The sequence below is a fragment of the Dryobates pubescens genome, chromosome 6 (assembly GCF_014839835.1).
Source record: "Dryobates pubescens isolate bDryPub1 chromosome 6, bDryPub1.pri, whole genome shotgun sequence".
NCBI classification, from domain to species: Eukaryota; Metazoa; Chordata; class Aves; order Piciformes; family Picidae; genus Dryobates; species Dryobates pubescens.
The window spans coordinates 13,931,754-13,959,406 of NC_071617.1; the positions used below are offsets into that span (position 1 = coordinate 13,931,754).

At 43.3% G+C, this 27,653-nt stretch overlaps 1 protein-coding gene across 1 annotated transcript; it reads right to left on the reverse strand.

Moving 5' to 3' along the window:
• Positions 1 to 1,568: 1,568 nt before the first annotated feature.
• On the reverse strand, positions 1,569 to 27,653 carry IFNGR1 (interferon gamma receptor 1). Its single transcript, XM_054162456.1, has 7 exons — positions 27,545 to 27,653; positions 16,780 to 16,894; positions 16,190 to 16,366; positions 13,447 to 13,607; positions 12,585 to 12,755; positions 11,051 to 11,166; positions 1,569 to 2,286 (listed from the first exon to the last, which is right to left on the reverse strand). Exons 1-7 carry the CDS (start codon positions 27,630 to 27,632, stop codon positions 1,807 to 1,809), a joined length of 1,308 nt encoding a protein of 435 aa, XP_054018431.1. The 5' UTR covers positions 27,633 to 27,653; the 3' UTR covers positions 1,569 to 1,806.

Here is a 27,653-nt window from a genome sequence, read left to right on the forward strand (position 1 = left end):
TTTTTCTATAGTCTTGAGATGTGTTTTTAGAGGGAGAGAACTGGAGGTAGTTCCTGAGTTACGTCACAAAAAGGGGGGCAATGATTCATTTTCAACCTGGTGGAAGAGTTTGGTAGAAGCCCCATTGATTTCTATTTTAAAAAACAACAACATATTGTTCTAAGAACGCTCTGGAGGGAAGCAGGCTTTTGAATTCTGAAAACATTTGGATCACCTATGACATACAAATAACAGCACTTTGTGAAATAGCTTTTTAAGCCACAAGACTTACAGTACAAAAGAAAAAGCCTACTGTTTACTCACTGAAAGTAAGAAGTAATAGGTCTATAAGTACATACTTCTGGTTGCAGGAAAGAATATAAATAACTGGTTCATGGCCATGGAATCAAATTCTTAAGATACACAAAATACTCTTCAAAAGAGAAAGAGACAAGCAGAATAATACCTTGAATAAAGGCAAAACCTTTCAAAGAGCTGTGGCACATCTCTGTTGTAAACAAGTGAAGGACTGCCCAAGCATTAAGTTCATTGCATTAATTATGAAAAGAATCTGAAACAGAAACTAATAATGATACAGCTGTTTTATACTCCTTCATGAAGTCTGTTCTCCATAGTTACTGTCAGAAAAGCCACAGTGCTACTCCAAGGAGGAAAGAGTGAGTTAAGTCATATATACTCACTCTTCTAAAAGTCATTCTTATGAAATTTCTCCCCAGTTCTTATGCAGTTCTGAGGCATTACTTTCAGTCCCATTTCAGAATCCCCCTGTACTAAGTTGTGTATGGGTTACTTTGTTTGGACCAGAACAAGTACAAATTTGTAGATGGTCACAATATAACCCAGACTTCTCATAACCTTCAGTAATGTTCCTCCTGAGCTCTGGTTGAACACTTCATCTCATTATGCTCTTTATTGATGATCTGGATGAGGGCATTGAGTCCATCATCAGTAAATTTGCTGACGACACCAAGCTGGGGGCAGGAGTTGATCTGCTGGAGGGTAGAGAGGCTCTGCAGAGGGACCTTGACAGGCTGGACAGATGGGCAGAGTCCAACGGCATGAGATTGAATGCATCCAAGTGCTGGGTTCTGCACATGGGCCACAACAACCCCATGCAGTGCTACAGGCTGGAGTCAGAGTGGATGGAGAGCGACCAGGCAGAGTGTGACTTGGGGGTGCTGGTTGATGGTAGGCTGAACATGAGCCTGCAGTGTGCCCAGGCAGCCAAGAGGGCTAGTGGCATCCTGGCCTGGATCAGGAACAGTGTGGCCATCATTCTGCCCATGTACACTGCACTGGTTAGGCCACACTTTGAGTACTGTGTCCAGTTCTGGGCCCCTCGTTTTAGGAAGGATGTTGACTTGCTGGAACATGTCCAGAGAAGGGCAATGAAGTTGGTGAGGGGTTTGGAACACAAGCCCTATGAGGAGAGACTGAGGGAGCTGGGGTTGCTTAGCCTGGAGAAGAGGAGGTTCGGGGAGACCTGATTGCTGTCTACAACTACCTGAAGGGAGGTTGTAGACAGGCAGAGGTTGGTCTCTTCTCCCAGGCAACCAGCACCAGAACGAGAGGACACAGTCTCAAGCTGCACCAGGGGAGGTTTAGGCTGGAGGTTAGGAAGAAATTCTACACAGAGAGAGTGATTGCCCATTGGAGCACCATCACTGGAGGTGTTCAGGAAGAGACTTGATGGGGTGCTTGGTTGCATGGTTAGTTGATTAGGTGGTGTTGGATGATAGGTTGGATGCGATGATCTCGAAGGTCTCTTCCAACCTGGTTTATTTTATTCTATTCTATCTATCCTGGTTAGTCAGTTGGCCTGTAAGCAATCACAGGCTGTTCTTCACCAACATCTATTAGCATATGCAATGGAACATGAGGCTTGTCATAGCCAGAAAACTTGAAACAGCTGCTTGTTTGTTTTATTTCTGCATCAGAAGTCTCTGAATCTGAAGAGCTACCACACATATCCACTTGGCTGCTGTCAGAAACAAAGTAACTCTCTTTTACTTTGTGATTCTGGTCATCATTAGAAGGTACGTTTGCCATGCTTTCCTGCACAGACACCTCTTCTGGTTTGGCTGGTGCCACTGGGAGACAAACAGAAGATGCTCCTTCGCTGGAATTCTCAGGGTTAACTACTACTTCTTTTTCTTCTGCCCACAGCAAGTTTATTTCACCATTCACTGGCAGCACTGACTGGGTGGAGCTTATTACAGATATATATTTTGCTGCTGATTTTGGTTCTAGAATGCTCTCTGTGTTCAGGTTTATCATCATATCGACCTGAAATGGGGGAGAAAAGAAAATAAATTAGTTCCACATTATCTCCTAGTTTATTTGCTTCATCCTCTGACAAAATTAAGAGGTTAAAACACTCTCCAAAAGATACAAGTTTGTAATAAAAGTTTGTATTACAAACTTCATGTCATTACAACTAATCCCAGTTGTAATCTCACTAATCCCACTGATCAAGATTAGATATAGGATAATGACCTTGCCAGATTTTATGACTTCATTTGTTGCCGGTAACACTTTCACGCACACGCTCAAAAATGCTTCCTATGGACAAACACACTTGCAAAGACCAAATCTATTTCATACGACCCACTGTACTTTAATGAATTTCAAGTCTGCAATGTAGAGGAAGACAACAAAAGAAAAAGAAGCTGTAATATTCTTCAACTACCTGGGGAAACCTTTCATACTCTGTATCTAGTAAGTGCAATTTGCAATGACTAATATTCTGTGGAAGGAAAGTGATCTTTGGAAGGAGACCTTTAAAATTACATAAGGACCTTTATGCATACCAGCAGTCATACCTATTGCTGAAGTCTTCCTAGTCCCTTGTCACTAAGCACTCCAATGATGTGACAAACTTTAATGTTTTGTAAATCCATAGAATGGTTTAGATTGGAAGGGACCTTAAAGATCATCTAGTTCCAAATCCCCTGCCATGGGCAGGGATATCTTCCACTAGACTAGGTCACTCAAGGCCTCATCCAACTTGGCCTTGAACACCTCTAAGGAGAGGGCATCCATGACCTCTCTGAGTGATCTGTTCCAGTGTCTCAACACCCTCACTGTAAAGAATTTCTTCCTAATACCCAACTCTAAATCCACCCTCCCCCAGCTTCAATCCATTCCCTCTCATCCTGTTACTACAAGCTCTTACAAAAAGTCCCTCCCCAGCTTTCTTGTAGGCCCCCTTCAGATACTGGAAGGCTGCTGTAAGGTCTCCCTGGACCCTTCTTCAGAAACTCCCTTCACACAAAGAGCATATTAATTCCTTCAGTGTTGTTTTAAATGATTATGACATGCTCCAGGCTGTTTAGAGTCTTCTATTTGTTTCTGCTTTTTGGTGGTTTTGTTTGTTTTTAAAAGGTGTTTAAAAAAAAAAAAATATATAGGGAAAAACAAAGTGGGATGAATTTTCAGCTCTGTGGTATATTCCCCAAAGCTAGCAGAAAGCACGAGGAGGAATGGTTACTCAATTAGTAAATGCTCTTTTCTAAATTCCATAGTTCATTTTATATATATATATATTTATACATATATATATATAGTGTATGACAGACTACAAAGTACTAAGAGAGAAGCTAATTTTCTAATAAAAGTTACACAATCACTCTTTTGAGATTCTTTTCAGAAAAAAAATTGACTGGAAATGCAGGTTGAGGCAAATTCAGAAGACAGACACAGGTAGGAGGAGAACAGAGTGAACAGTAACGTTGTTTAAGAAAAGCTACAAACAGGCAAAAAAGTCTAAGAACTGAGCCATCAAAATCAGACAATCAAATCTGTCTGTGCTTTTCAAGAATCTTCCTTGAGCAGAAGGTTGTGAGGCTCTATTGTTACTTTCATATCTTCAGTGTGCTGACTTCATGAGAATTTGCCTTCATCTCTCACTTCAGCCCCACACCTTCCTCTTCAGTTGCCCTGATATCTATTGATGGTTCTGTGGTTTATGTCAGATCCCTGAAACCATGAAGTTTAATAAAAAGGAACAACCACCACCAGAAAGCAAACAAACACTGCCTGGAGAGCAGTTATTAACAAATCTAACTGAGCTTTACAAGCTGTTACTGTCACAGAGGTGAGGTGATTCCCCTACCTGCCATTTAGCTAACACTCTTCTCTGGATGTTCATTTTCTGTTATGCAGAAAGAGTCAGAATACTATATAAAGAACATTCATTCAGAGTAATTTCCCTGAGTATTTATGGAACTCACCCATTCATAAGAAGCAAATCCTTAGAAGACAGTTGCAGAAACCAGAATACAGTATGTATTCCTCATCCAGTCCAACCCTTGAGCCAGCACCAAAGGGCCAATACCAAACCATGTCCCTAAGCGCCAGGTCAGCACCCATGCTGCTTGAAGAACCCCAGGGATGGTGACTCCACCACCACTCTAGGCAGACCATTCCAATGTTTGATAATCTTTTCCATGAAAAAAATCTTTCCTAACATCCAGCCTAAACCTCACCTGGCACAGCTTGAGACCATTTACTCTAGTTCTGTGGCTTGTCATCACGGAGCGGAGACTGCCCCCACCTTGCTCCGACTTCCCTTCAGATAGTTGTGGAGAGTGGTAAGATCTCCCCTCCACCTCCCCTTCTCCAGACTGAACAACCTCAGCTCCCTCAGGTGCTCCTTGTAGGTCATGGGCTCCAAGCTCTTCACAAGCCTTGTTGCCCTTCTCTGGGCACGAGATCAATAATGTGTTGATACTGAATATGTTACAAACAACTGCAAGATCAATGTGCCTTTAGAAAACCTGTTTACACAGATAAATGAAGAAAATCTGGGATGCTTATGCTACACCCACACTGGCCTTGAATGGACCAGCACCTGTAGTTTTCTAGGGGGGAAGCTAAAAATCTAATTCCAAGAATCACACTAAGTGACAAAAGAAGATAATGCTGCTGCACTTTGGCTACAACAACCCCATGCAGTGCTACTGGCTGGGGTCGGAGTGGCTGGAGAGCTGCCAAACAGAAAAGGACCTGGGGGTACTGATTGACAGCCAGCTGAGCATGAGCCAGCAGTGTGCCCAGGTGGCCAAGAAGGCCAATGGCATCTTGGCCTGCACCAGGAATAGTATGGCCAGCAGGAGCAGGGAAGTCATTGTGCCCCGGTGCTCAGCACTGGTTAGGCTACACCTTGAGTACTGTGACCAGTTCTGGGCCCCTCAGTTTAAGAAGGACATTGAGACATTTGAACATGCCCAGAGAAGGGCAACAAGGCTGGTGAGAGGTCTGGAGCACAAGCCCTATGAGGAGAGGCTGAGGGAGCTGGGGTTGTTTAGCCTGGAGAAGAGGAGGCTCAGGGGAGACCTTATTGCTGTCTACAACTACCTGAAGGGAGGTTGTAGACAGGAGGGGCTTGGTCTTTTCTCCCAGGTAACCAGCACCAGAACAAGAGGACACAGTCTCAAGCTGCACCAGGGGAAGTTTAGGCTCAAGGTGAGGAGAAAGTTCTTTACAGAGAGAGTTGTTAGCCATTGGAATGTGCTGCCCAGGGAGGTCATGGAGTCCCCGTCCCTGGAGGTGTTCAAGAGGGGATTGGACGTGGCACTTGGTGCCATGGTTTAGTTGTCATTCTTGGGTGACAGGTTGGACTTGATGACCTTTGAGGTCTTTTCCAACCTTATTGATTCTATGATTCTTTGTAAGCTGGAATACTTGAGGAATGTGAATTAAGACAAAACACTACAGAAACTACAGCTAAGAGTTGTGTTTACAACTTTCTATCTTTCCCCATACCAATAAATGCTGTAAATAATGAGTTGTTCTTCCTGGATTTTCACGTGGCTCTAGAAATCACAGTGCTGAAATGTGTTAAGGGACCACACTGTACTCTACACAGGTTCTTATTTCGCAGCACCAGCTGGCAATGCTTGCACACAGACCCCAAGGATAAAATAAATGCTCTCTGTACAACTACATCCAAGACTTCTCTTCTCAAAAAAGGAAACTTGTTTTCCTCTTGGTGAGTTTTCGACTGAAGCAAGATGATGCAAAAACACTCGTCCTCCCATGCATGAAAGAAGGAAGCCATCAGAAGAAGAAACTCTTGTGGGTTTCCTGGTACCAAGGGTTCTTTAGACATCTATGAGTCATGACTATGAGACAATTTAGCCATTCAGCCATGCCAGTTATTTCTAGTTTCAAAAGAATCAGTTTACTACACTAACTGGAATGCCATTCAATGCATATTAAGTAACAAGGGTAATAAAGATACAGCTGCTATTTCAAGAAAAGTACTTACTGTAAGTTAGTGCTTTTCTTTCATGCATGTTATCTAATACTAGCTGACAACCAGTGAGCTTGAGCTAAATATCAGCAGTATTTCCTGGAATGTGTAGGTGTTTACATTCCTTCCTGTTTTAGGTCTTTCACTGTCTCAACAGACGAGGGAGATACACCAGTGGAAGCCAGGCTCAAGGACACACACAAATCCCAAGGAATCAGTAGCAGGTAAAGCAATCAACAGTTTGTTTCTTTTTTTTTTCCTATGGGTTTGTCCACCTACAGAGTACTTTCAGGTGTGTATTTTAAAGAGGAAAGTTTGAAAAGTGTGTTTCAAATTTCATTAGGGCCTGTGACCTTGGCAAAATCTGCATGGCCTTTGCATGGTTCCACAACAAATTAATGTTGTGTAAATGTATAAATAGGAGACTATGCTATTATCTTATAGATGCTCAAAGGAAAAAACAACACCGCTCCTCCCACCCCCCAAAAAACCCACCACCACCACAACAAATCACCTTCATAAAAACTAATGAAGCAGACTCTCTCCTACAAGATGACAGTTATTTGTGGCAAATATCAGTTGAAGTTTAGAATAGAATAGAATAAACCAGGTTGGAAGAGACCTTCAAGATCATTGCGTCCAACCCATCAACCAATCCAACCCACCTAAACAACTAACCCATGGCACCAAGCACCCCATCAAGTCTCCTCCTGAACACCTCCAATGACAGCGACTCTACCACCTCCCCAGGCAGCCCATTCCAATGGGCAATCACTCTCTCTGTATAGAACTTCTTCCTAACATCCAACCTAAACCTCCCCTGGCACAGCCTGAGACTGTGTCCTCTTGTTCTGGTACTGGTTGCCTGGGAGAAGAGACCAAGATCTGCCTGTCTACAACCTCCCCTAAGGTAGTTGTAGAGAGCAAAAAGGTCACCCCTGAGTCTCCTCTTCTCCAGGCTAAGCAACCCCAGCTCCCTCAGTCTTTCCTCACAGGGCTTGTGTTCCAAACCCCTCACCAACTTCGTTGCCCTTCTCTGGACACGCTCCAGCAAGTCAACCTCCTTCCTAAACTGAGGGGCCCAGAACTGGACACAGTACTCGAGGTGCAGCCTAACCAGTGCAGTGTACAGGGGCAGAATGACCTCCCTGCTCCTGCTGGCCACACTGTTCTTGAAGCAGGCCAGGATGCCATTGGCCCTCTTGGCTGCCTGGGCACACTGCAGGCTCATGTTCAGCCTACCATCAACCAGCACCCCCAGGTCCCTCTCTACCTGGCTGCTCTCCAGCCACACTGACCTCAGCCTGTAGCACTGCATGGGGTTGTTGTGGCCGATGTGCAGAACCCAGCACTTGGATGTGTTAAATCTCATGCTGTTGGACACTTAAAATTTCTCCCAATTAAAAAAAAATGAAAATAATGTTGCATAACCAAAAAAGCCAGAGTCACAAAAGAAATTGTTTTGTAAATATCCATAAGTGCCCTACAAATACAGTGAGAGAAGACAACCTTGTCCTCTGTCAAGCTCAGAAAAAATACCACCAGGTAACGGACAACTTGACTTAAATGTGAGCTAAAAATGAAAGCTGATGCTTTTCAAGGAATCTCTCTTATCGTCTAGTAAGAGTTTTCTAATGATTTGCTTTCATCCAAAGATAAGAGACACTTAAAAATCAGTGAAGTTCAAGCAGAGAGCAATGCCCACAGCTTACCAGTAAAATAAAGTCAGGCTCCTTTTAAAGTGGTCAAGACCTTAACACAAACCTTACATCAGAAATCTAGTACAGGACAAACCAGAATGACTGTAGATAGTGGGTGGGAGGAGATAGCCTTCTGAAATACTTTTTGTGAAATAAAGAATATGAACAGCTAACTACAGCTGATCACAAAACCCTGATGTTTCAGCAGATCTAACAGAAGACTACTATGATGAAATTTTGTAAAGGAATCTGTCCCACTTTTTTAGATGTATATTCCTGGCAGGATCTTACTATGAACAGGCTCTGTAAATCATTTAATCCAACATCTCCTCTGATGAAGTTAATCATTCAATGCCCATACTGAAAGACAATTGCACTGTTAAAGAAAGGCCTTTGCATGATTGACATGTTATTCTTAGAAGTCACAAACAGCACAAGAAATACATCTAAATAGCAATGGATTGGTTTTTTTGCCCCCATTTCTTTGGGTACATGAGACTCAGGCAAGGCAGATGCCTGATGGTTACGCATTCTTACTTTTCCACCTGTTGGAGAATTCCAGCTTGCTGAAAGTCATTCAAATAGTGTTTTATCATCTACCTAAAGCTGCCAGGAATGAAGCAGCCTTAAGGTAGGTCATCTTACCTAGCCTTATAATAGATGGAAAATAGATGTTTTGGTTTTAGTCAAGTTCAGGTAAAATATAATGGGTCATAACCTATACAGAGAAGTATCTAGTACACATTCAAAGGTCAGCAACAGGCTCTCAGGTCCAAGAAGCCAATAAAGATAACTTCATATCATTAAACTTACATTATTTGCAGTAGTTGTTCATTAGTTAATATGATTTGTTATGAAATAATCAACAATTAGTCATAAGTTGTTATTATTTTTAAACTGCCACACTATTCATATCAACTATATAGAAACTGTCCTTAGGAGCTGTGCCATTTTTGTCACTACAGATTTCAAAGGCAATGGGCAGAATCACAGAATATCCTGATTTGGAAGGGACCCAGAAGGGGTCAAAGTCCTGATTCCACTCAGAGAGGATTCCCAGAGTCTAATTCATGACTCCACTCAGGGCAATCTAGAAGTTAAATCATACACCTCAAAACATGGTCTAAATTCTCGCTGAACATTGACAGTCTTGGGGCCATGACTAGCTCCTGTCTTAGTGCTAAAGCACACAGCTAAACAATCTTTATAAGCAGGTAGAGGTTTCATTCAGCACCTTAGCCACAAAGCATAGCAAGGAATGTGAACCAGACCATGGTAAACTGGAACCTTGGAATCACAAGGTAAAATATAACCCAGTACATTGAGAATACGGGCACACAAATGAGTTTCTACAATGAGAGCTGAAGCATGAACTTTGAGCATGCATAAGGAGGTTTACAGGAGCTAAAAAGAACACTTTCTATTTGTGTGATATTGCATCTAGATCAGGAAAAAATATCACAGTGGTACTGAGAAGCCAGAATAACTGGATCCACTGAGCATGGCACTGCTGTTCTGGATGAGCTGGTTTTTTTGTGTGTGTATGTAGGACATAACATTGTGTATTCAGACGGTTACATACTGGGTGTGAAAATGAAAAAAAGAAAAAAAATCTCCAGTGTCTCACTTTTTCTACAGGCCTGTGTAGTTTGATATTACAGTCTACCTGCAGATTCCATCAGAAAGCTTTCTCTCCTCTCTATTTGTTAAAGTCTCCAGCGCAAATGGCTATCTCTGAACTAGTCTTATGGCTCTGTCATAGCCCAGGGAAAGAAACAAGCATTTCAGTGTTTTGTCTGACTAGCCAGCATCACTGGCTTGGGTTTTTCTATTTAGTCAGAGCAATCTCCTAACATTCTGTTCCACAAAAAGCAAGCTCCAAGGGGACCTTAGGCATTGAGCTACCCCCACACTAGGAAGGAGTCACTTGGTCTCTTCTCCCAGGCAACGAGCACCAGAACAAGAGGACACAGTCTCAAGCTGCACCAGGGGAGGTTTAGGCTGGAGGTTAGGAAGAAATTCTTCATAGAGAGAGTGATTGGCCATTGGAATGGGCTGCCCAGGGAGGTGGTGGAGTCACCATCACTGGAGGTGTTTAGGAAAAGACTTGATGGGGTGCTTGGTGCCATGGTTTGGTTGATTAGATATCATTGGATGATGATCTCAAAGGTCTCTTCCAATCTGGTTAATTCTATTCTATTCTAAAGGGTCTTGGAGGACAAGGAATTGAAGATCATTGCCTCTTCTCTCTAGAAGTCTTATGAGACTTCCTGCATCCACCCATAAGATTATTATTGACACAATCACCATTTACTAATGTCTCACACGGCAGTTCTTGAAAACCTGTTTCAACTGCTGCCCATTGTTCATAGATGTAACTAAGGAGACACCAGGAAGACACTGTAACAGTACTTGTCAGATACTGCACTCTTGTCTGATGAGAAAGTAAGGAATGCTGCGCTTTAAGGAACACCCACTGTTTCCTGAGGATGGATGCAAGGACATTTAGGCAGAGCAGCTTCTGAGCTCTTTTGTCTGCAACCACTCAGTGCGAGAATAGATTTCCCCTAACTCTTCCCTTGTCCTACAGTGCTGTTACTCCTCTCCCCTTACTCTGCACGTCACTTGCAGAACAGCATAGCATTTAGCAGTATCAAAATACTACCATATAATCAGGGAATCTCACATGTGTCCAGGGAGAGAACAGGAGGAAATGGGCACAAATTGAAACACATGGAATTTTACCTAAATGTAAGAAAACAACTTTTACTGTGAGGATGGTTAAGCACTGCAACAGGTTGCCCAGAGCAGTTGTGGAGTATCCTTCCTTAGAGGTATTCAAAATCCAACTGAAAGTCCTGTGCAACCTGCTCGAGCAAAAGGGTTGGGCTAGATGATCTCAAAAAGTCTCTAAGCCAAAAATCCAGTGATTCTGTGGTTCTCTGTCTCTGCTACTAGAATGAATACAAACCTGTCTATTTTTTTAAGAACCAAGGTCTTAAACTAGACCAACTACTACTACTTCAGTTAAAAAGATGTTATAGAAGTTACCCAGCTGTATATTAAAAATTGCAGACAAGAAGTCTGGACTTACCAAAGATTTAGGCAGCTTGATGTTGCTCTTCCTTAGCTTCCTGCAGCCAAAATATACTACCACCATCAGACTCAGGGCCAGAGTAACAACACACAGAAGGATGACACTTTGTGTGCCTAAGAAGTTAGAGCAAATCAGTTAGGAATCAGTCAGAATGCTTTGCTGTAATGTGTGAATTTGCTAATTTACCACCTTTTTCACTCAAGAAAATTTAAAGTATTATATCAAACAAAAAGTAGAATGACCGAAGAGTTACAATTTATATAAACACAACCATGTTTTTATAGAGGTAAAGGAATTTTGTAACTCATCTTTTTGTTCCTTAGGAGATGATGGATGGAGATGAACAGATTTGCAAGTTTTCCATGTGATGGCATATTGATTGAATAAAGTGAAAATGTGGTATCTTCCAAAATATAGACTTATTAACTATTACTAGCTAAGATTTCACTGATCTTACTCTCCTTAATGTCCTTGTCTTCAATTCTATTCTATGTATTCTATGTGTTCTCAGGATCTCATGTAGTGATAGGACTAGGGGGAACAGAATGAAGCTGGAGGTGGGGAGATTCAGGCTGGATGTGAGGAGGAAGTTCTTCACCATGAGAGTGGTGAAACCCTGGAATGGGTTGTCCAGGGAGGTGGTTGGGGCCCCAATCCCTGGAGGTGTTTAAGCTGGATGAGGCTCTGGCCAGCCTGATCTAGTGTGGGGTGTCCCTGCCCATGGCAGGGGGGTTGGAACTAGACGATCCTTGTGGTCCCTTCCAACCCTGACTGATACTATGATTCAATCATGCCGCGACTCTTGTGCATAAAAAGCACACAACTGCTTCTAATAATTTTATCTCTCTTCTCTTGATGTTTTGGGCCATAATTAAAAACTTTGTAAAAGGTTCTCAGAGCTACATATGAAGCTGAGTCACCAGCCACTATTTAATAGGAAATCCCTCAACTTTATTAGTTCATACTTGAGAAAGTCCATACATGTTTTCCTCAGTGACAAGACTGAGAAAAGAAAAACAATAAATAGTTAGAAATCAGGGACGATGTTTATGAAAATTATATAACTCAGTGAATAAGCATAAAACAGGTGGCTCTGTTGGTAGCACATAAGACCCTTAATGGGAAGGTTGTGAGTTCAAGCCTGCAGTGGGCACTAGTGTCCTCCCTACTCTAGTCATGCGGTCTGTGGTGACAGGTTGGACTCGATGATCTTTGAGGTCTCTTCCAACCTTAGTGATACTGAATACTGAATGATTCATTAGTCTTTTGTTAATTACACTGATGACCAGGCACTATAGAAATAGGTTTTGCAATACCTAAGAAGAGAAAGAGCACTCAAAAACTCAGGGTTACTTGCATGTAATACCTGATCTTTAAAGTGCATTTGGAAAAGAATGATTAAGCTTTCCTTTTTTCATATTCTCCCACATGTATGAAAGTCATCTCATGGCTGTATCAGTCACACATTGAGTCTGACCAAAGGTCTGTTCCAGCTAAGTATGCTCTTAGTAAAGTTTTAGAATCCCCTTACTGAGTGTCTGCTTGAGAGGAACATGAATGCAGCTTTCTTCTGATGGGGCACCAATCATCAGGTCATCATATAAACTTCCTTTTGCTGAGACACAGTAGGTGGAACCTTCAGCAGGGATTGGGATCTCAAGGCTACATGTATAATTTGTACAGTCGTCTCCAGGAAACTCTTCTTTGCTCTGAAAAAAAATGAAACTGAGGTTGTGTCATCTGAGTCGATATAAATGTTACAGCACCTTCCAACACTTCCAAAAATGTGAAACAGTAACTGTTAGATGTGCCTCCTACATCAGCTATAGGCCTTGCACCTTGCTACATTTAAGCACACTGCCATGGTTTAAGCTAAAGCACGTGTTATTCATAGTCTAGATTCACATTCTTAATGAACTTCTAGAACTTGTAGCTGGATGCACATGAAAAGGTTACTGTAAATAAACATACCTATGATCCTTTTGCTCAAGTTCATCTTCCACAATTGCTAAGTAAGTGTGATACCAGTATCTTAAACAGATGATCTTAAATGAAAAGTCTATTTAGACAGGTGAAAGGCACACAAGTAGTTACCAATGTTAAGCACACATGCAGGAACAGTAGCACAGGATTAGGTAACTGCATCTTGTGTACAACTAATGTAATAATCTCATTTTTTGTTATAACACATCCATTCAGACAACTAAAATCCAGACCTTCCAATCCCGTATCTCACTGGGGTGCATTTGACATTTGAGGACTTCAGCAGTCCTATGTTACGGCCAATTGTTTTCCTACTATCAGTTGGCTCCGTGGATCACAGGAGTGAGCCTTTTGCTCATATGTGTTTAAGGTAAACAAGTAATTTTAATTTGAAGTTTTACTTTTGGAACTTACCTGATTTTTACTATCCCAGAAAGTCACCCAGTACTTGAGCATTGGGTAAACATCTCCAATCCAAGGAAGAAGATTCTCAGAGGGGAATTCAGGATGGAAAATATCAATCATGAGTTCATCATTGTGCCTCCAGAGGTTCAGTTTTGGTGGTCCTATTCTTCCTACAACACATAAGACCTTTGCTATTAGGTCTGAACTTTTATTTTAAAGTGTGCTTTTTATAGTTAGCTTTCATCATTTATTTTAATGCTGCTAACATCAAGCAGCTTGGACACTTAGAAGCAATGAATGCGTTTGTACACATTTGTGAGCCTGCTTCTCAAATGGAAGCAGTGCAGATTTTCACTGTTAAGCAATCTAACTTTCCTATACACATACAGCCATAAAAACTCAGCTCACTAACAACATTAAAAAAAAAAGTTTAACATAAATGAATGAGAACAGAACACAAAATACTGCTTACTAGTTCCCACCATAAATCACTCAGCTAAATAATACTGTGTGGGAATGCCAGCAACAAGCAGTGTGAGCAATCTGGCAGTGCAGGCCTAGGGCCTGACATGGTGCTAGGCCATGCTCAGCATAAGCACAGAGCCAGCTACCAGTGTACCAAAACAGTGCTGTGCCTGCAGCACTGTAACTAAAAACAAAGATGCTGGTAGCTAGAAACATAGCAAGTTATCTTGGGACAACAGGACATGCACCTGCATCAACAAACCTCGTGTCATCCGTAGTTGGACCAATAATCTATAAGAGTGTGATGTGTGGTCACTCATAGGGAACCAATGAGTCCATGCCAACAAGGCACTCCAAGGTTATATAAATTGTAGTAGTTTCCTTGCTACGCACTTCTTTTTCTGCCTGTCCTATCTCCTCTCCTTCCATGCTTTACTGTGCCATGCTTTCACCATAGGCCTGAGCCATAGGCCTGCAATACTGGAACAATAAAGGATCGATACCCGATCATATTGGTCAGCCGTATTGATTTCAATCACCTCTGTCATCCGAAAATACTGTGCTAAAAAAAAGGCTATCTGAAAATTTAAACAAATCTTATCCTGAGCAAGAGTTTTTAGGAGGCTTGTTTCCAATGGCAGTGGCCTACATGAATTGCGTCTGCTGGTTTGACTAAACATGCAAGTTTCTTGTTCAATAAGCAAGTGATTTTATCTCCTTCCTCTGTGTGTGACGATCAATTATCTGGAAATTGCCGAACTTGGCATTATTACCATGAGTTCTGTCCCTTTGTCAAACACTAGAAACCAGCCCCTGAGTTTAAGTTACGTGAGTACTGGGTGAGGAGGGAATCATAACGGAAAACAAAGAGGGACTCACAATTCCTATGTTCCAGCAATGCTGAAATTCAGCACAGCCCAAGTCAGGGAGGATCTCATGGGTAATCTGTCACCTGAAAGCTCTTCGTTGAGAATGCAGCAAACATGAGTGAAAGTCTCATCTTTCCTTACCCTCTTCTGCCTGCTTTGCACAGCTCATGATATGCTGTGGCCTGTTGCACAGTTTTGGACAGGCTGGCCTGGAGTCTAGACACACAATTTGCTTTTACAAAACTGATTCTAAGGGACCAGGAATCATTATGTATGTGGCTCAACATTGTTGGGAGAATCATTTGGGATCTTTTGGGATACAGGAAGCTTGGCACTTGGTCCCCTGGGGTCAAGCGAGGGACTTCAGAACTGGGGAGACTCCCTGGTGGCAGAGGCAACAGAAGTACAGCTGTGAAACTATAAATATGCCACTGTATGGCAGGAGGATGGTAATCTGCTAGGGGGGATCACTGCCTGCTATGAGAAGACACTGTTATGGGAAAGCCATTTTGTGAGGGAACTGCATGTGAAGAATCAGTTGTTGAGCAGTCAGTAGCTAGAGACAAGGACCATCGAAAACCTCTGTGCTGCCTGCCGTGTTGCCCTGCTGTGCTGCTGCCTGTCTCCCTGCCTGACATGGAGAGAGCGAGCTGCTGTCCTGCCTGGCACCGCTCCCTGCCCATCTGCCTGACCTCAGCAGTATTTACATCTGCAGCCTGTCAAATAAACCAATTTGGCACTTGACTGTGTTGGAGTCTTAATTCTGTTCCTGAGAGTGTAAAGTTAGTCACATTAAAGATCCAACTGGGTGTCACTCAGGAGTTAAGCTCAGCCACAGTCAGTACAAACTGGAACCAAGGGAGTTTAACTTCTGCCAAATTGCCGACGGTTGGACCGTGACACTGATTTCTCCCAAAGCAGCCCAAAGGATCTACAGGAGTAATGAGTAATGGTTAGTTATCCAGCTACAGCAGACTCCCATACTTTCTGGATAGCATCTAGACACCCCACACTGTCAATACATAGGGCTAGAGAGTCAAGTATAGTACCACCAACCACCTGTATACTACTTTAATGATGTTGAAAGGTCCGCAGCTTCAAGCAGTGGTTTCAGAGCCTAAATTTGTGTCCGAGACACCAGGCAAGAATTTGGGAAGGAGGCAGAGAATACACCAACAGCATCACTTCCCTGCCTTTAGAAGTTTTTAAAAAAATATTCAGATACTACAGGCACAGGGCTAACAAATTAGAACTATGCAAGTTCCTACTGAACAATCATGCTTCATGTCATCTGGGACTCATGACTTTATGATATTCCCAAACGAGACAAAACAATACAGCAAAAAGGATAATTACTAACTTTCTTTCTATTTGGGGGGAAAATGACAAGGTTTAGTTTAGTTTATGATGGAACTTACCATGCTTTTGCAAAATAAACTCATTTGTCTCAACATACTCAGACTGCTGTGACCCAACAACAGCTTTAACTCGAAGCCAGTGAGACTCAAAAGCGCCACCTATTTCCCTTGTGAGATCACAGAAATGAGCTGCAACGTTCACACAAGCTGAGACATTCTTATAGTGACCTGAACTGTAAAACAGAGTGAGCAATAGTTATTACCATTTCGACTGCACAGTATCATACAGTACACTGCCTGTGACAAGACTTCTGTGAGGGTGATTGAGCACTGGCACGGGTTGCCCAGGGAGGTTGTGAATATCTCCATCCCTGATGATATTCAAAAGCCACATGGACATGGTTCTGGGCAACCTGCTTAAGTAGAAGCATTGGAGCACTGGACCAGATGACCACCAGAGGTCCCTGCCAACCTTAACCACTCTGTTATTTGACATTTTTTGCCTTCATTTACACTTAGGTGACCTTTCCTTCATCCTATATGACTTCACCACATAGAAACCAAAAGAGTTTACCAGAGACTGATTGGTTTTGCATGCTTCCAGAGAACAACAGGTACAGGAAATGGCAAAAGAATAAGAACTTACTTGTAAGGTTTGATTTCCACAATAAAATGAGGAGTTTCAGACATAGGAGGGTACTGCCAATGCACCACAGTTTTGAAGTTTTCAGATGTTATTACAATCTGCTCTGGTGAAGGCACTGTAAGAAACAGAACAACTTCATTTTGATAAATAGACCTAGTCAAACACAAGAACAGCCTAATATATTTCTAAATTATTTGGGAAAGGCAACACACTAGGAGCGAGTGGAAAAACTACAGACAAATATCACAAACACTTGCCCCCCGCCAAACAGCCAACTCTGTCAGCAGCACAAACACATACAAGCCCTGCAAGCAGATTCGTTCTTCTCTCCTGAAGAGACAGCTTTCTTCCTGTTTGCAACACAGAACCTCAGATAACCTGTGTCCATTGAAAGCAAGTCCACCAGAGAGTCCATATTATGTTCATAAGTTGTGGTGATTATACTCCTATGTTGCTACTACACAGATCACAGAATTATTGAGGCTGGAAAAGACCTCGAGATCATCAAGTCCAGCCTATGACCTAACAGCATGACATCAGCTAAACCATGCCATCAAGTGCCACATTTTCTTACAGACCTCCAGTGATAGCGACTCTACCACCTCCCTGGGCAGTCTATTCCAGTGCCTAATCATCCTTTCTGTGAGGAAGTGCCTCCTAATATCTAACCTAAACCTCCCCTGGCACAGTTTCATACCATGCCCTGTCACTAATTGCCTGGGTGAAGAGCCCAACCCCCACCTAACTACAGCTTCCTTTTAAGTAATTGCAGAGAGTGATAAGGTCCCCTCTAAGTCTCCTCTTCTTGAGGCTGAACAACCCCAGCTCCCTCAGCCTTCCCTCTTACAACTTTCCCTCCAGCCCCCTCAGCAGTCTCTTCACTCTCCTCTGGACCCACTCCAGCACCTCAAAATCCTTCCTGAGGTGAGCAGCTCAGAACTCTGCACAGTATTCGAGGTGAGGCCTCACCAGTGCAGGGGGAGTACAGGGGCAGAATTACATCCCTAGTCCTGCTGGCCACGCTATTCCTGATACAAGCCAACATGTCATTGGCCGCCTTGGCCACCTAGGCACCCTGCTGGTTCATGTTCAGCCAGCTGTCAACCAGCACTCCCAGGTCCCTCTCAGCCAGGCTGCTCTCCAGCCACTCGTCCCCCAGCCTGTAGCACTGCATGAGGTTATTGTGGCCAAAGTGCAGGACCCTGTGCTTGGCCTGGTTGAATCTCATACCACTGGCCTCAGCCCATAGACCCAGCCTGTCCAGGCCCTTCTTCATCATCCCCCTATCCTCCAGGAGATGCACACTCCCTCCCAACGTAGTGTCACCTGCAATTTACTAATGGTTGACTCAATCCCCTCATCCAGGTCATTGATAAAAGATGTTGAACAGAACTGGGTCAGTACTGATCCCTGGGGGACACCACTGGTCACCAGACCACTAGATGCCACTAGATGTGGCACCATTCACAACCACTCTCTGCCAGGTCATCCAGCCAGTTTTTAACCCAATGAAGGGTACACCTGTCCAAGCCATGGGCTGCCAGCTTTTTCAGGAAGATGCTGTGGGGACTGTCAAAGGCTTTGCTGAATTCTAGGTAAACCATACCCACAGCTTTCCCCTCATCTACCAGGCAGGTCCTTTCCTAAACCCATGTTGGCTGGGCTTGATTCCCTGGTTTTCTTGTATATGCTGCTTGACGGCACTCAGGATGACCTGCTCCATAACCCTGCCAGGTACTAAGGTCAGGCTGACAGGCCTATAGTTTTCTGGCTCCTCCTTCCAGCCCTTCTTGTGGATGGACATCACACTGGCCAACCTCCAGTCATGTAGGACCTCCACAGTTAGCCAGGACCGGTGATAAATGATGGAGAGTCGCTTAGCAGACTCTTGTGCCAGTTGTCTAAGCACCCTAGGATGAATCCCATCTAGATCCTAACTACTTCCCCCCTGGATTACAGAAGGCACGTTCTGCTCCCCATCCCTATCTACCAACTCAAGAACCCAGCTGCCCTGGAGATAGTCTTTTTTTAAAGTCTGAGGCAAAGAAGGTGTTAAGTACCTCAGCCTACTCATTTGCTAAAGTTAGATGACATTAGCCCAGCTGTTGTAGATTTCTCTTGCTCTGAATAGTGGGTAGGGGAGCAGGGGGTAAAATATATCAAAGCTGCATTATCAGGGTATGTGCTCCAGGGGAGTCCTGCTGAATCTTATTGCCTCCTAACTCTGCCTTGCCAAAAGACAGCAAACCTGCCAGGGAAATGTAGGTATTGTCTGACAATGCCATTTTTACCACTCTAGCAGTATTTGTAGAAAGTTGTAAAGACAATCAACTTCCTTACAAATGTTAGTAGTTTAACACTGGAGCTGCAATGTAGTTCCATATATGGGAAAGCACTTGAAGTGCATTTAGTAAACAATGTAAGAGGCAAGAGAGTAAGCAAGACAAAGTGAAGCACCACTAATAGTTTCCTTGTACAGCAAGGTTCTGTTTGAAGCACCAACAGCAACACAGATATCGGAGGAGCAGCTGCAGGGGAAAGAAAAATGCATGATTCTGTATCTATGAATGGCCATCACATGGCATTAAGAAGGGAAAAATTAAGGTCCCTCTAGTGACTTTGTTACTTCTCTGCATCTCAATGTCTGGTTTGGCATCCTTAATATTCTCTTAATATAGCTTTTGTGAAATATTAGCAGGTAACTCATTATTTCACCTGCTCTAGTCTAACACGTGTTCATAAGGCGCTCCAACTTCACTCTATGTGATATATTGAGGGAAAAGCAAACATTCTCACATTTTGAGAACAAGACCACAAAGATAACACAGACAGTAATACATAGAGTCTGAGATACGCTATTAACCACAAAGATTCAATAAAGGCAACATGTATCACTCTGCAAAAAGTGCTGTGGTTTAGCTATGCTTTACTACGTACAAAAATAGTGCTTCAGTCATTGGAAAAAAGGAATATGATCATCAGGTTATCAACCACAAGTTTAAAAGGTGGTAAGTTCACAGAAAAGGTGACAAGGTCACAGAAATTTCTTCACAGAAAGAGTGGTCAGGCATTGGAATAAGCTGCCCAGGGAGGTGGTTGAGTCACCAATCCTGGATGTGTTTAAAGGTAGTTTAGATGTGGTACTTGGGAATACGGTTTAGGGGTCAACTCTGTAGCGTAGAGCTATTGGTCAGACTTGGTGATCCTGAAGGTCTTTTTCAACCTGAATGTTTATGTGAACTGCCAGCAGAAGCTACATGGCTTCTGGAGGAAGGTGTTAGCAGCTAGTACCACAACAGTAATGTTTTGTGACGGTTTTAGGCTGTGCCTTTAAAAAGACAGCTGCAGATTTTCGAGCAGGAGAGTGAAGAAGTACAAACAAATCCACAGTTGGGTGTAAGAAGGAACACAAGATATTATTCTGAACAAATTTCATTGGTCAGATGTGGGGGATGTATTTCTAAGGAATCTCACATTCCTCTTTCATTCCATCTTTCTCTGCTGGCATGCATGTCTGCTTTGCTGAGACCCTTATCAGCTAACTTTGCAGATAAGCATTACTGACTTTTTGACGACGCTTTGAGCTAATTGAACTCTCTCTAACATTCTTGTTTTCTCTTTTCTTCTAATTAACTGAAAGAAAAAAAGGGGAGGGAGAGGTTAGGGGGGAAAGCGAGGCAGTGTCCTCCTGAACAGGAGGATTTCCATGCTGTTTTCTCTTTGTATGCCTGTATAATATTGTAAATACTGTATATTTGTACAAAGATGTTGAGTTGCTGGAATGCATCCAGAGAAGGGCAACAAAGCTGGCGAGGGGTTTGGAGCACAAGCCCTACAAGGAGAGGCTGAGGGAGCTGGGGTTGCTTAGCCTGGAGAAGAGAAGGCTCAGAGGAGACCTTATTGCTGTCTACAACTACCTGAAATGAGGTTGTAGACAGGTGGGGGTTGGTCTCTCCTCCCGGGCAGCCAGCACCAGAGCAAGAGGACACAGTCTCAAGGTGCACCAGGGGAGGTTTAGGCTGGATGTTAGGAAGAAGTTCTTCATAGAAAGAGTGATTGGCCGTTGGAATGGGCTGCCCAGGGAGTCACTATCACTGGAGGTGTTTTGAAAGAGACTGGATAGGGCGCTTGATGCCATGGTTTAGTTGATTAGATAGTGTTGGATGATAGGTTGGACGCGATGGTCTTGGAAGTCTTTTACAACCCGGTTAATTCTATTCTATATCCATTGCATTCCATTGTAGAGTGTAGTTGTTGCTTGGATAATACAGCTTTCCATTTGCTTCCTGAGTTCAGCCAGGTTTTTGTTAATGTGGGTGGCTTAAACCATCACATGTTTAAACATGAAACTACTTTCAGGTGCAAATTCAAGCAGTGCCAAACTAAGTGTGGAAAAAGTATGCAGAAAATTGATTGGACAGTCATGTCACAGTGTGTGACACAGGATACTCGACAAGACGCTGTTTGTGCTCCAGTTCACAGGCAGCTATTTCCATCTGCGGTTAGCTCCACTGGCCATGCAAGACAGCAGTACTGGCTGACAGAAAGGCAACAGAGATCAGTAAGAAAAAAAAAATTCAGAGAAATACAGAAATTGAATTGTGCATGTGCACTGTGCAACAGTGTAAAAGGGACTTCAGACAGCAGCTCTACATCCAGGGGAATATACAGGCAAATCCAAAGGAATGAAAGGAAGGCTGGTCAGATATGTATTTAGAATAATTGAATCAATAAGGTTAGAAAAGACCTCAAAGATCATCAAGTCCAACCTGCCACCTCATGACTACCAAGTCATGGCACCATGTAGTCATGACTACCTCATGGCACCAAGTGCCATGTCCAAACCCCTCTTGAACACCTCCAGGGATAGTGACTCCACACACTCCCTGGGCAGCACATTCCAACAGCTAACAACTCTCTCTGTGAAGAACCTTCTCCTCACCTCGAGCCTAAACTTCCATTGGTGCAGCTTGAGACTGTGTCCTCTTGTTCTACTGAAAAAGTAAGCATGTCCTCTTGTTCTACTGAAAAAGTAAGCATGCCTGGATTTCGAGGATAAAGGAACAGACTGGTACAAAGCAAAGGCAGGAGGGCGGAAATCAAGTAAAAGTATGATCACAAGGTGACCTAGAAGTTGTATATTTTTTAGAGAACAGACTTGGGAATGCAAACCACAGATTATCTAAGCAAACTCACACCTGCATCAGTTCATAACCAATACACATTACTCAGAGAAATATGAATATTTATTTGTTCATATACAAACAATCCAGACTAACTACTGCTGCAATGTTGGTGGCAAAGGCCTCAGCAGGTTTGACTACTGGAGACTGTGCATGCATGTAGATATTCTCTCTGTGTGTGTGTATATATATATAAATCTAATATCTTCTCAACATGCAATTACCTCAACTAATGTATTTAAGTTTTGGAGGCACTTACAACTTGAGCAAACTGGCAGAGCGGACAGGAAGGAAATATGTGTGGGAGGAAATTAAAAAATAAATGTCATCCAAAGGCTTTCTTTTACTGCAAATATCTGGTGCTTGGCTTCAGGCTGCTAAGAAATAAGAGTTGGTGTTTTTGTTGTTCAGTTGTTTTGGGTTTTTTCGAAGTAACAGAAACAGTTTTACCCAATTGTATCTTCTAAGACTAAAGAAGATAACTTGTAGAACTAATCCACTAGCTCCACATGGTATGATATAGATCTGTTTCAAATGCATGCATCAAACCAGAAAATATTTGCTTATATATCCAAGTCTGAATTGATTTGCTTTGTACATCCATTTCCCAGTCAACTACACAACATCTGCACGTTGGACACGATGATCTTGAAGGTCTCTTCCAACCTGGTTTATTCTATTCCATTCTTTCACTAATCTCAGACACATGCAAACTGGGAAAAATTCCTATACTAGCTTGAAACTAGCCTATCTTGTTCGGTGAATAACTGCTCCTGACAACACTACCTATGGAAAATACTTATGAAATACAAATCTGAAGTGTGCACTTGCAGCCCGGAAAGCCAATCAGATCCTGGGCTGCATCAAGAGAATTGTGGCCAGCAGGTCAAGGGAGGTGATTCTCCCCCTCTGCTCAGCTCTGGTGAGACACCACCTGGAGTACTGCATCCAGTTCTGGAGCCCCTATTACAAGAGGGATATGGACATGCTGGAACATGTCCAGAGAAGGGCCATGAGGATGATCAGAGGGCTGGAGCACCTCTCCTATGAGGACAGACTGAAGGAGTTGGGGCTGTTCAGTCTGGAGAAGCGAAGGCTCCAAGGTGACCTAATTGTGGCCTTCCAGTATCTGAAGGGGGCCTACAAGAAGGCTGGGGAGCTACTTCTCAGGATGTCAGGTAGTGATAGGACTGGGGGGAATGGAATGAAGCTGGAGGTGGGGAGATTCAGGCTGGAAGTGAGGAGGAAGTTCTTCACCATGAGAGTGGTGAAGCCCTGGAATGGGTTGTCCAGGGAGGTGGTTGGGGCACCGTCCCTGGAGGTGTTTAAGACCAGGCTGGACGAGGCTCTGGCCAGCCTGATCTAGTGTGGGGTGTCCCTGCCCACAGGATCCTTGTGGTCCCTTCCAACCCTGACTGATACTATGATATACTCAGCAAAATCTGGTTTGAAAGTATATACAGAAGGACTTTATGTGTATATAAAAAAACACCCTAACACATATGTCCCACATATTCATTAAGCAGTTGCCCAACAGCAAAAACTAAACCGGTAAGTTAAGAACAAGGTATTTCAGAGACAAAAAAAAAGACAGCCCTTAAACCTATGTTTATATCTTGTGCAACACCAAAGTTAGTTCCCTCATTCTGGCAGAGGCCACAAGGCATTACTGCATACACAGTGACATTTGTTACAGCAGTTCACAGAAGTACAATTTAACTGGAAGTGCAATAAAACAGACAACAGAACAGGGCCAAACCACAGAGTTCAAACTGCATGTGCTTATTAAACATCATCTAGGCACTGACATACAGATTGAAACCACAAACTGAAAGCTTAAAAGACAAACTGTAAAGACCAACCAACCAAACAAGTTAAAACATCTTTAGAAAGTCTGCTCTGCTGCTTTTTGGATTTCCAGGAAAACCTGGAAAATGGGTTCAGAGTAGCAAGCAGGTCTGTGCTAAGGATGAAAAATAGCACATATAAATAATTTAGCCTGTTTCTGCAAACTGTATTTCCTTGGAGAACTTTGATCATTTAGAGCCTCAATTCAGAATGTTCTGAATCAAGTAAGATTGGCTCATGGTAAAGCATAGTACAGACACCTGGGAGAGAGCCAAGAGCACTGTCCAGAACTGCAGGACAATTTCAGGAGAAAGAGGTCAGCGCTCAACACATGCTTGCAGCCTGTGTCACAGGATAAAAAGGGAAATCGACTTGTCATGAGGGGGGTGTCCACTGCCACGTTCCCCTTCAGGGCAGTACACCAAAATTACCATATGCTTATCTATATTGTGCACTCCTGGCAGGACAGACACTGAAAGTAAACAGGCCAGTTCCTACTTTTATCAGACTGCTGGAGAGCAGACTGCCTGTAGGCTGACTTTGGCAGGAGGCTCAACAGACCTGTAAACACCAAGTAGCAGAGTGCTGAAGAAGTCAACTCCTGCTCCCACCCAGTCTTCTAAGTGACAGCAGCACTGATAAAGTTTGCAGGTGCTTGCCTTCAATCACTTTCTCCCAAAAGAAACCCAAGATGCACACATCTCTTGCAATACCACTCCTATGCCCTGATGGCACTTCTTTAACAAAGCTATTGAAACCAATCTTAAATTAGTGCATGCAGCAGCAATTCTATGCAGAAGGTTCTACTAGAAGTTCTCAAAAGATCTTAAGTTCATAAAAGAAGGCAAATTCTACTTAAAAATAAAGAGAGCAGAAGAACAGGGGTAAATTTAAAACTATTAACCTCTTTTGATGTTTAGTTAAATGAACTTAAATGATTTCACAGGAATCAGGAATAAATACCATAAGCAGTATTTACATTTTGCATTTTTACAGCTTCCATTTACAAGAGGTTTTCATCTTCCCAGGGCTCAGGCTGTTCCACAAAGCTTTTAAAAGAGTTGTTTACAACTACAATCTATGCAAGGTGGTATGCTGCATTGAGAAGAGAGGCAGACCTTGACCACCACCTTATTGCTGTTATAGAAGATGCTAAATATGGTTTTATCTATTTTATTACTATTCTTCCTTTTTTATAGCTGAGTCATTCTAATAGATTATATCTAAATACAGCACTTTCTATCACCTGGTGTCTGTTTGCAGATGTACAGACAACTGTTATACTGCCCATAATCTGAATCAAGACCAGGGGATCACCACCCACAACAAATCAAGACCACTAAGACTCACAACAGTGAATCAATGGCAAAAATAGAGTACACGCATCTCCTTGGAAATCTGGCTTTCAATGTGCAGCAAGCACCTGAGCTGTCAGTTTCCAAATCATCTACCACTATAATCTTGACTAGAGACTTTCTCTTCCAGGATACTCAAACACAGACTTAAGAGGTCCCATCAACAAGTCTCATCTCCACTGATGAGTCACAGGCCGATCTGTGCAGGCATGATAAAACACCCAGATGAAGGAAATGCAGGGGGTGTTCGTCTGTTCAGACAACTGGCATCAGCTTGTCCAGCTTTTCCAAGGAAAACTGCCCTAAATCAGAAGATGAAGACAACTGGGCACTCCTTCATTACACTCAGCCTTGAGATATGTATTATGTTACTGGCACACTGGAAGCCCTACTGAGACTGAAGAAAAAATAAATCAAATCACTGTGTCATTGCAAAGGAAAGCATTATAAACATACCTCAGAATTCCCCTTCTACTTTCATCCTTTCACTTTAAGCCAGCATGTCTGCTTTTATCAATGCAATAATGAAGTAAGGATATGGTATTTGTTCATCATTACAGATATAGCCAGCATTTTCATTCAGCTAATACACAGCAATATTTCTTAGAATTCCCTTCATTATGTTTTTGTTCACTAAAAACCTAAGTTTTTGTTTAAACAACAAAGCCTCTGAGGGGTATGGTTATAGAGGCTGTAGCCAACCTGTGTGCAAATCACTAGGAAAACCCTGCTTGTTTTCAAAGCCTAATTCAGAAGTATATATTGCTCCTTTCACCTGAGGGTTTGCTGCACTTGTATGCAGAAAAATGAGCTTTATTGCTTCTAGGCAGCTTGCCGCACCAACTTTACCACAGTGCTGTGGTGTAGCCTTACACTGGACTAGGCTGGATCATGCCAGGCTTTTTTTACAAGTTATTTACTGGTTATCATGTTTTTACCTCGAAGTTTGATTAATTCAATGAAAAAGTAGCCTATTTTATAAATAATTTTGAAAGACAGCATTTAACTTACAAATCTCCTTACTGAACAAATGTAGAAAAAAATTCCACCCTGGTTAACAACTAGCCACAAACCTGAACAAACTGCATGCTCAACAGATAAACTATTAAGGGATAAGTCAACAGGTAGGTTACCATTTTTACTGCTCTTAGTCCATGTTAAGGAAACCTAAATAGCCTTCCAAAGTTCCATATGGCGTAGCCCACCACCAGCAGTAACTTAGTTCAGCTACTCCACTTAGGCATGGATCTAAACTGCAGTAAGTCCCAGTGAATCTGTATTATGCATCTGCAGAATCCAAGGTGATGTAATCACTATTTCCGTGACCACCTGCAAGCAGTATTTTAGGCAAATGGATCTCACTTTGTGGATCAAGTGCATTTATCTAATGTGTGGACATGCTTCCTATTTCAAAACCTTTCATGAAGAACGTAACACGTTAGACCTTGTATGTAGCTTTCAACATGGTTAAAAACTAAATGCATGCTCTCTTCTGACCTGAGATATTAAACTGCAATCTCTGGTTTTAATGAGCTGGTCCAGTTTAAAATGAAGCTTGCAAACCAAATGGATTGTTTCTTTCCCTATTCACTTAAAACTCTATCGGAACAGAGATGAAACTCCAGTCTTTGCTGACAGGCCAGCCCTCCTCCTCATCAACGCTTGGCTGACAAGGTGACCCCACATCAGTGGCCAAGGCCTGGTGCCTTGTTTGGATTCCCCAGTCTTGTACTCCCAAACTTTGGCTTGAAATTCCTAGCTAACCTTTTTTTGTTGGACGCACACATTTACAAAACACAGTGCGGTAAGCCTGCCCAACGCACTGACTGATCTTACTACATGAGAAAATGCACAAACACCTGAAATAAGGCTGGTATCAGCCTTTACCGTAAAGGGCTGTAACCGTTTATGGCAGGCGCCATAAAGTCAGGGGCTACATCCGCAACAATAACGAGGCACCAGGGAGAGGTCTCCGAACGCACTGACGGACGGTGTCGCGCCACCAGGGCACTCATTTCCATGCCTCTGCATCGCTTCCACGGCAAAGCTTAATCTCGCTGCCGAACAGAGAGATCCAGCGGTAGCGGGCCACCTCGGTAGGGTAACACGGCACAGCCCCGGGGAGGGACGGCGGGACTCGGTTTGCTCGCCGCCGCCCGGCTGCTCCCTCCCCAGGTCACCAAATGGGCCGCATCCCGTCCCTTCCCTTCCGGCGCCCTGCGCCAATGGAAGAGGCAGGGACGCGGGAACAGTCACGAAATATTAGGGAACAACGTGTAGCCAACCGCCAGCTCCCTCGCCCGCTACCTCCCTCCGGGCCCCTCGGGGGGCCTGTGCTCCCGGCTCGATTGGCCTGCCCGCCCCGTCCAGCCCCGTTACCTGCGGACGGCTGCTCCCCGAGGGAGGCCGCGCTCCGGCGCGGTGCCAGCATCGCCGCCAGCCCCATGAGGGCCAGCACCACCCGCATAGCGGCTGGAAAAGCGGGACG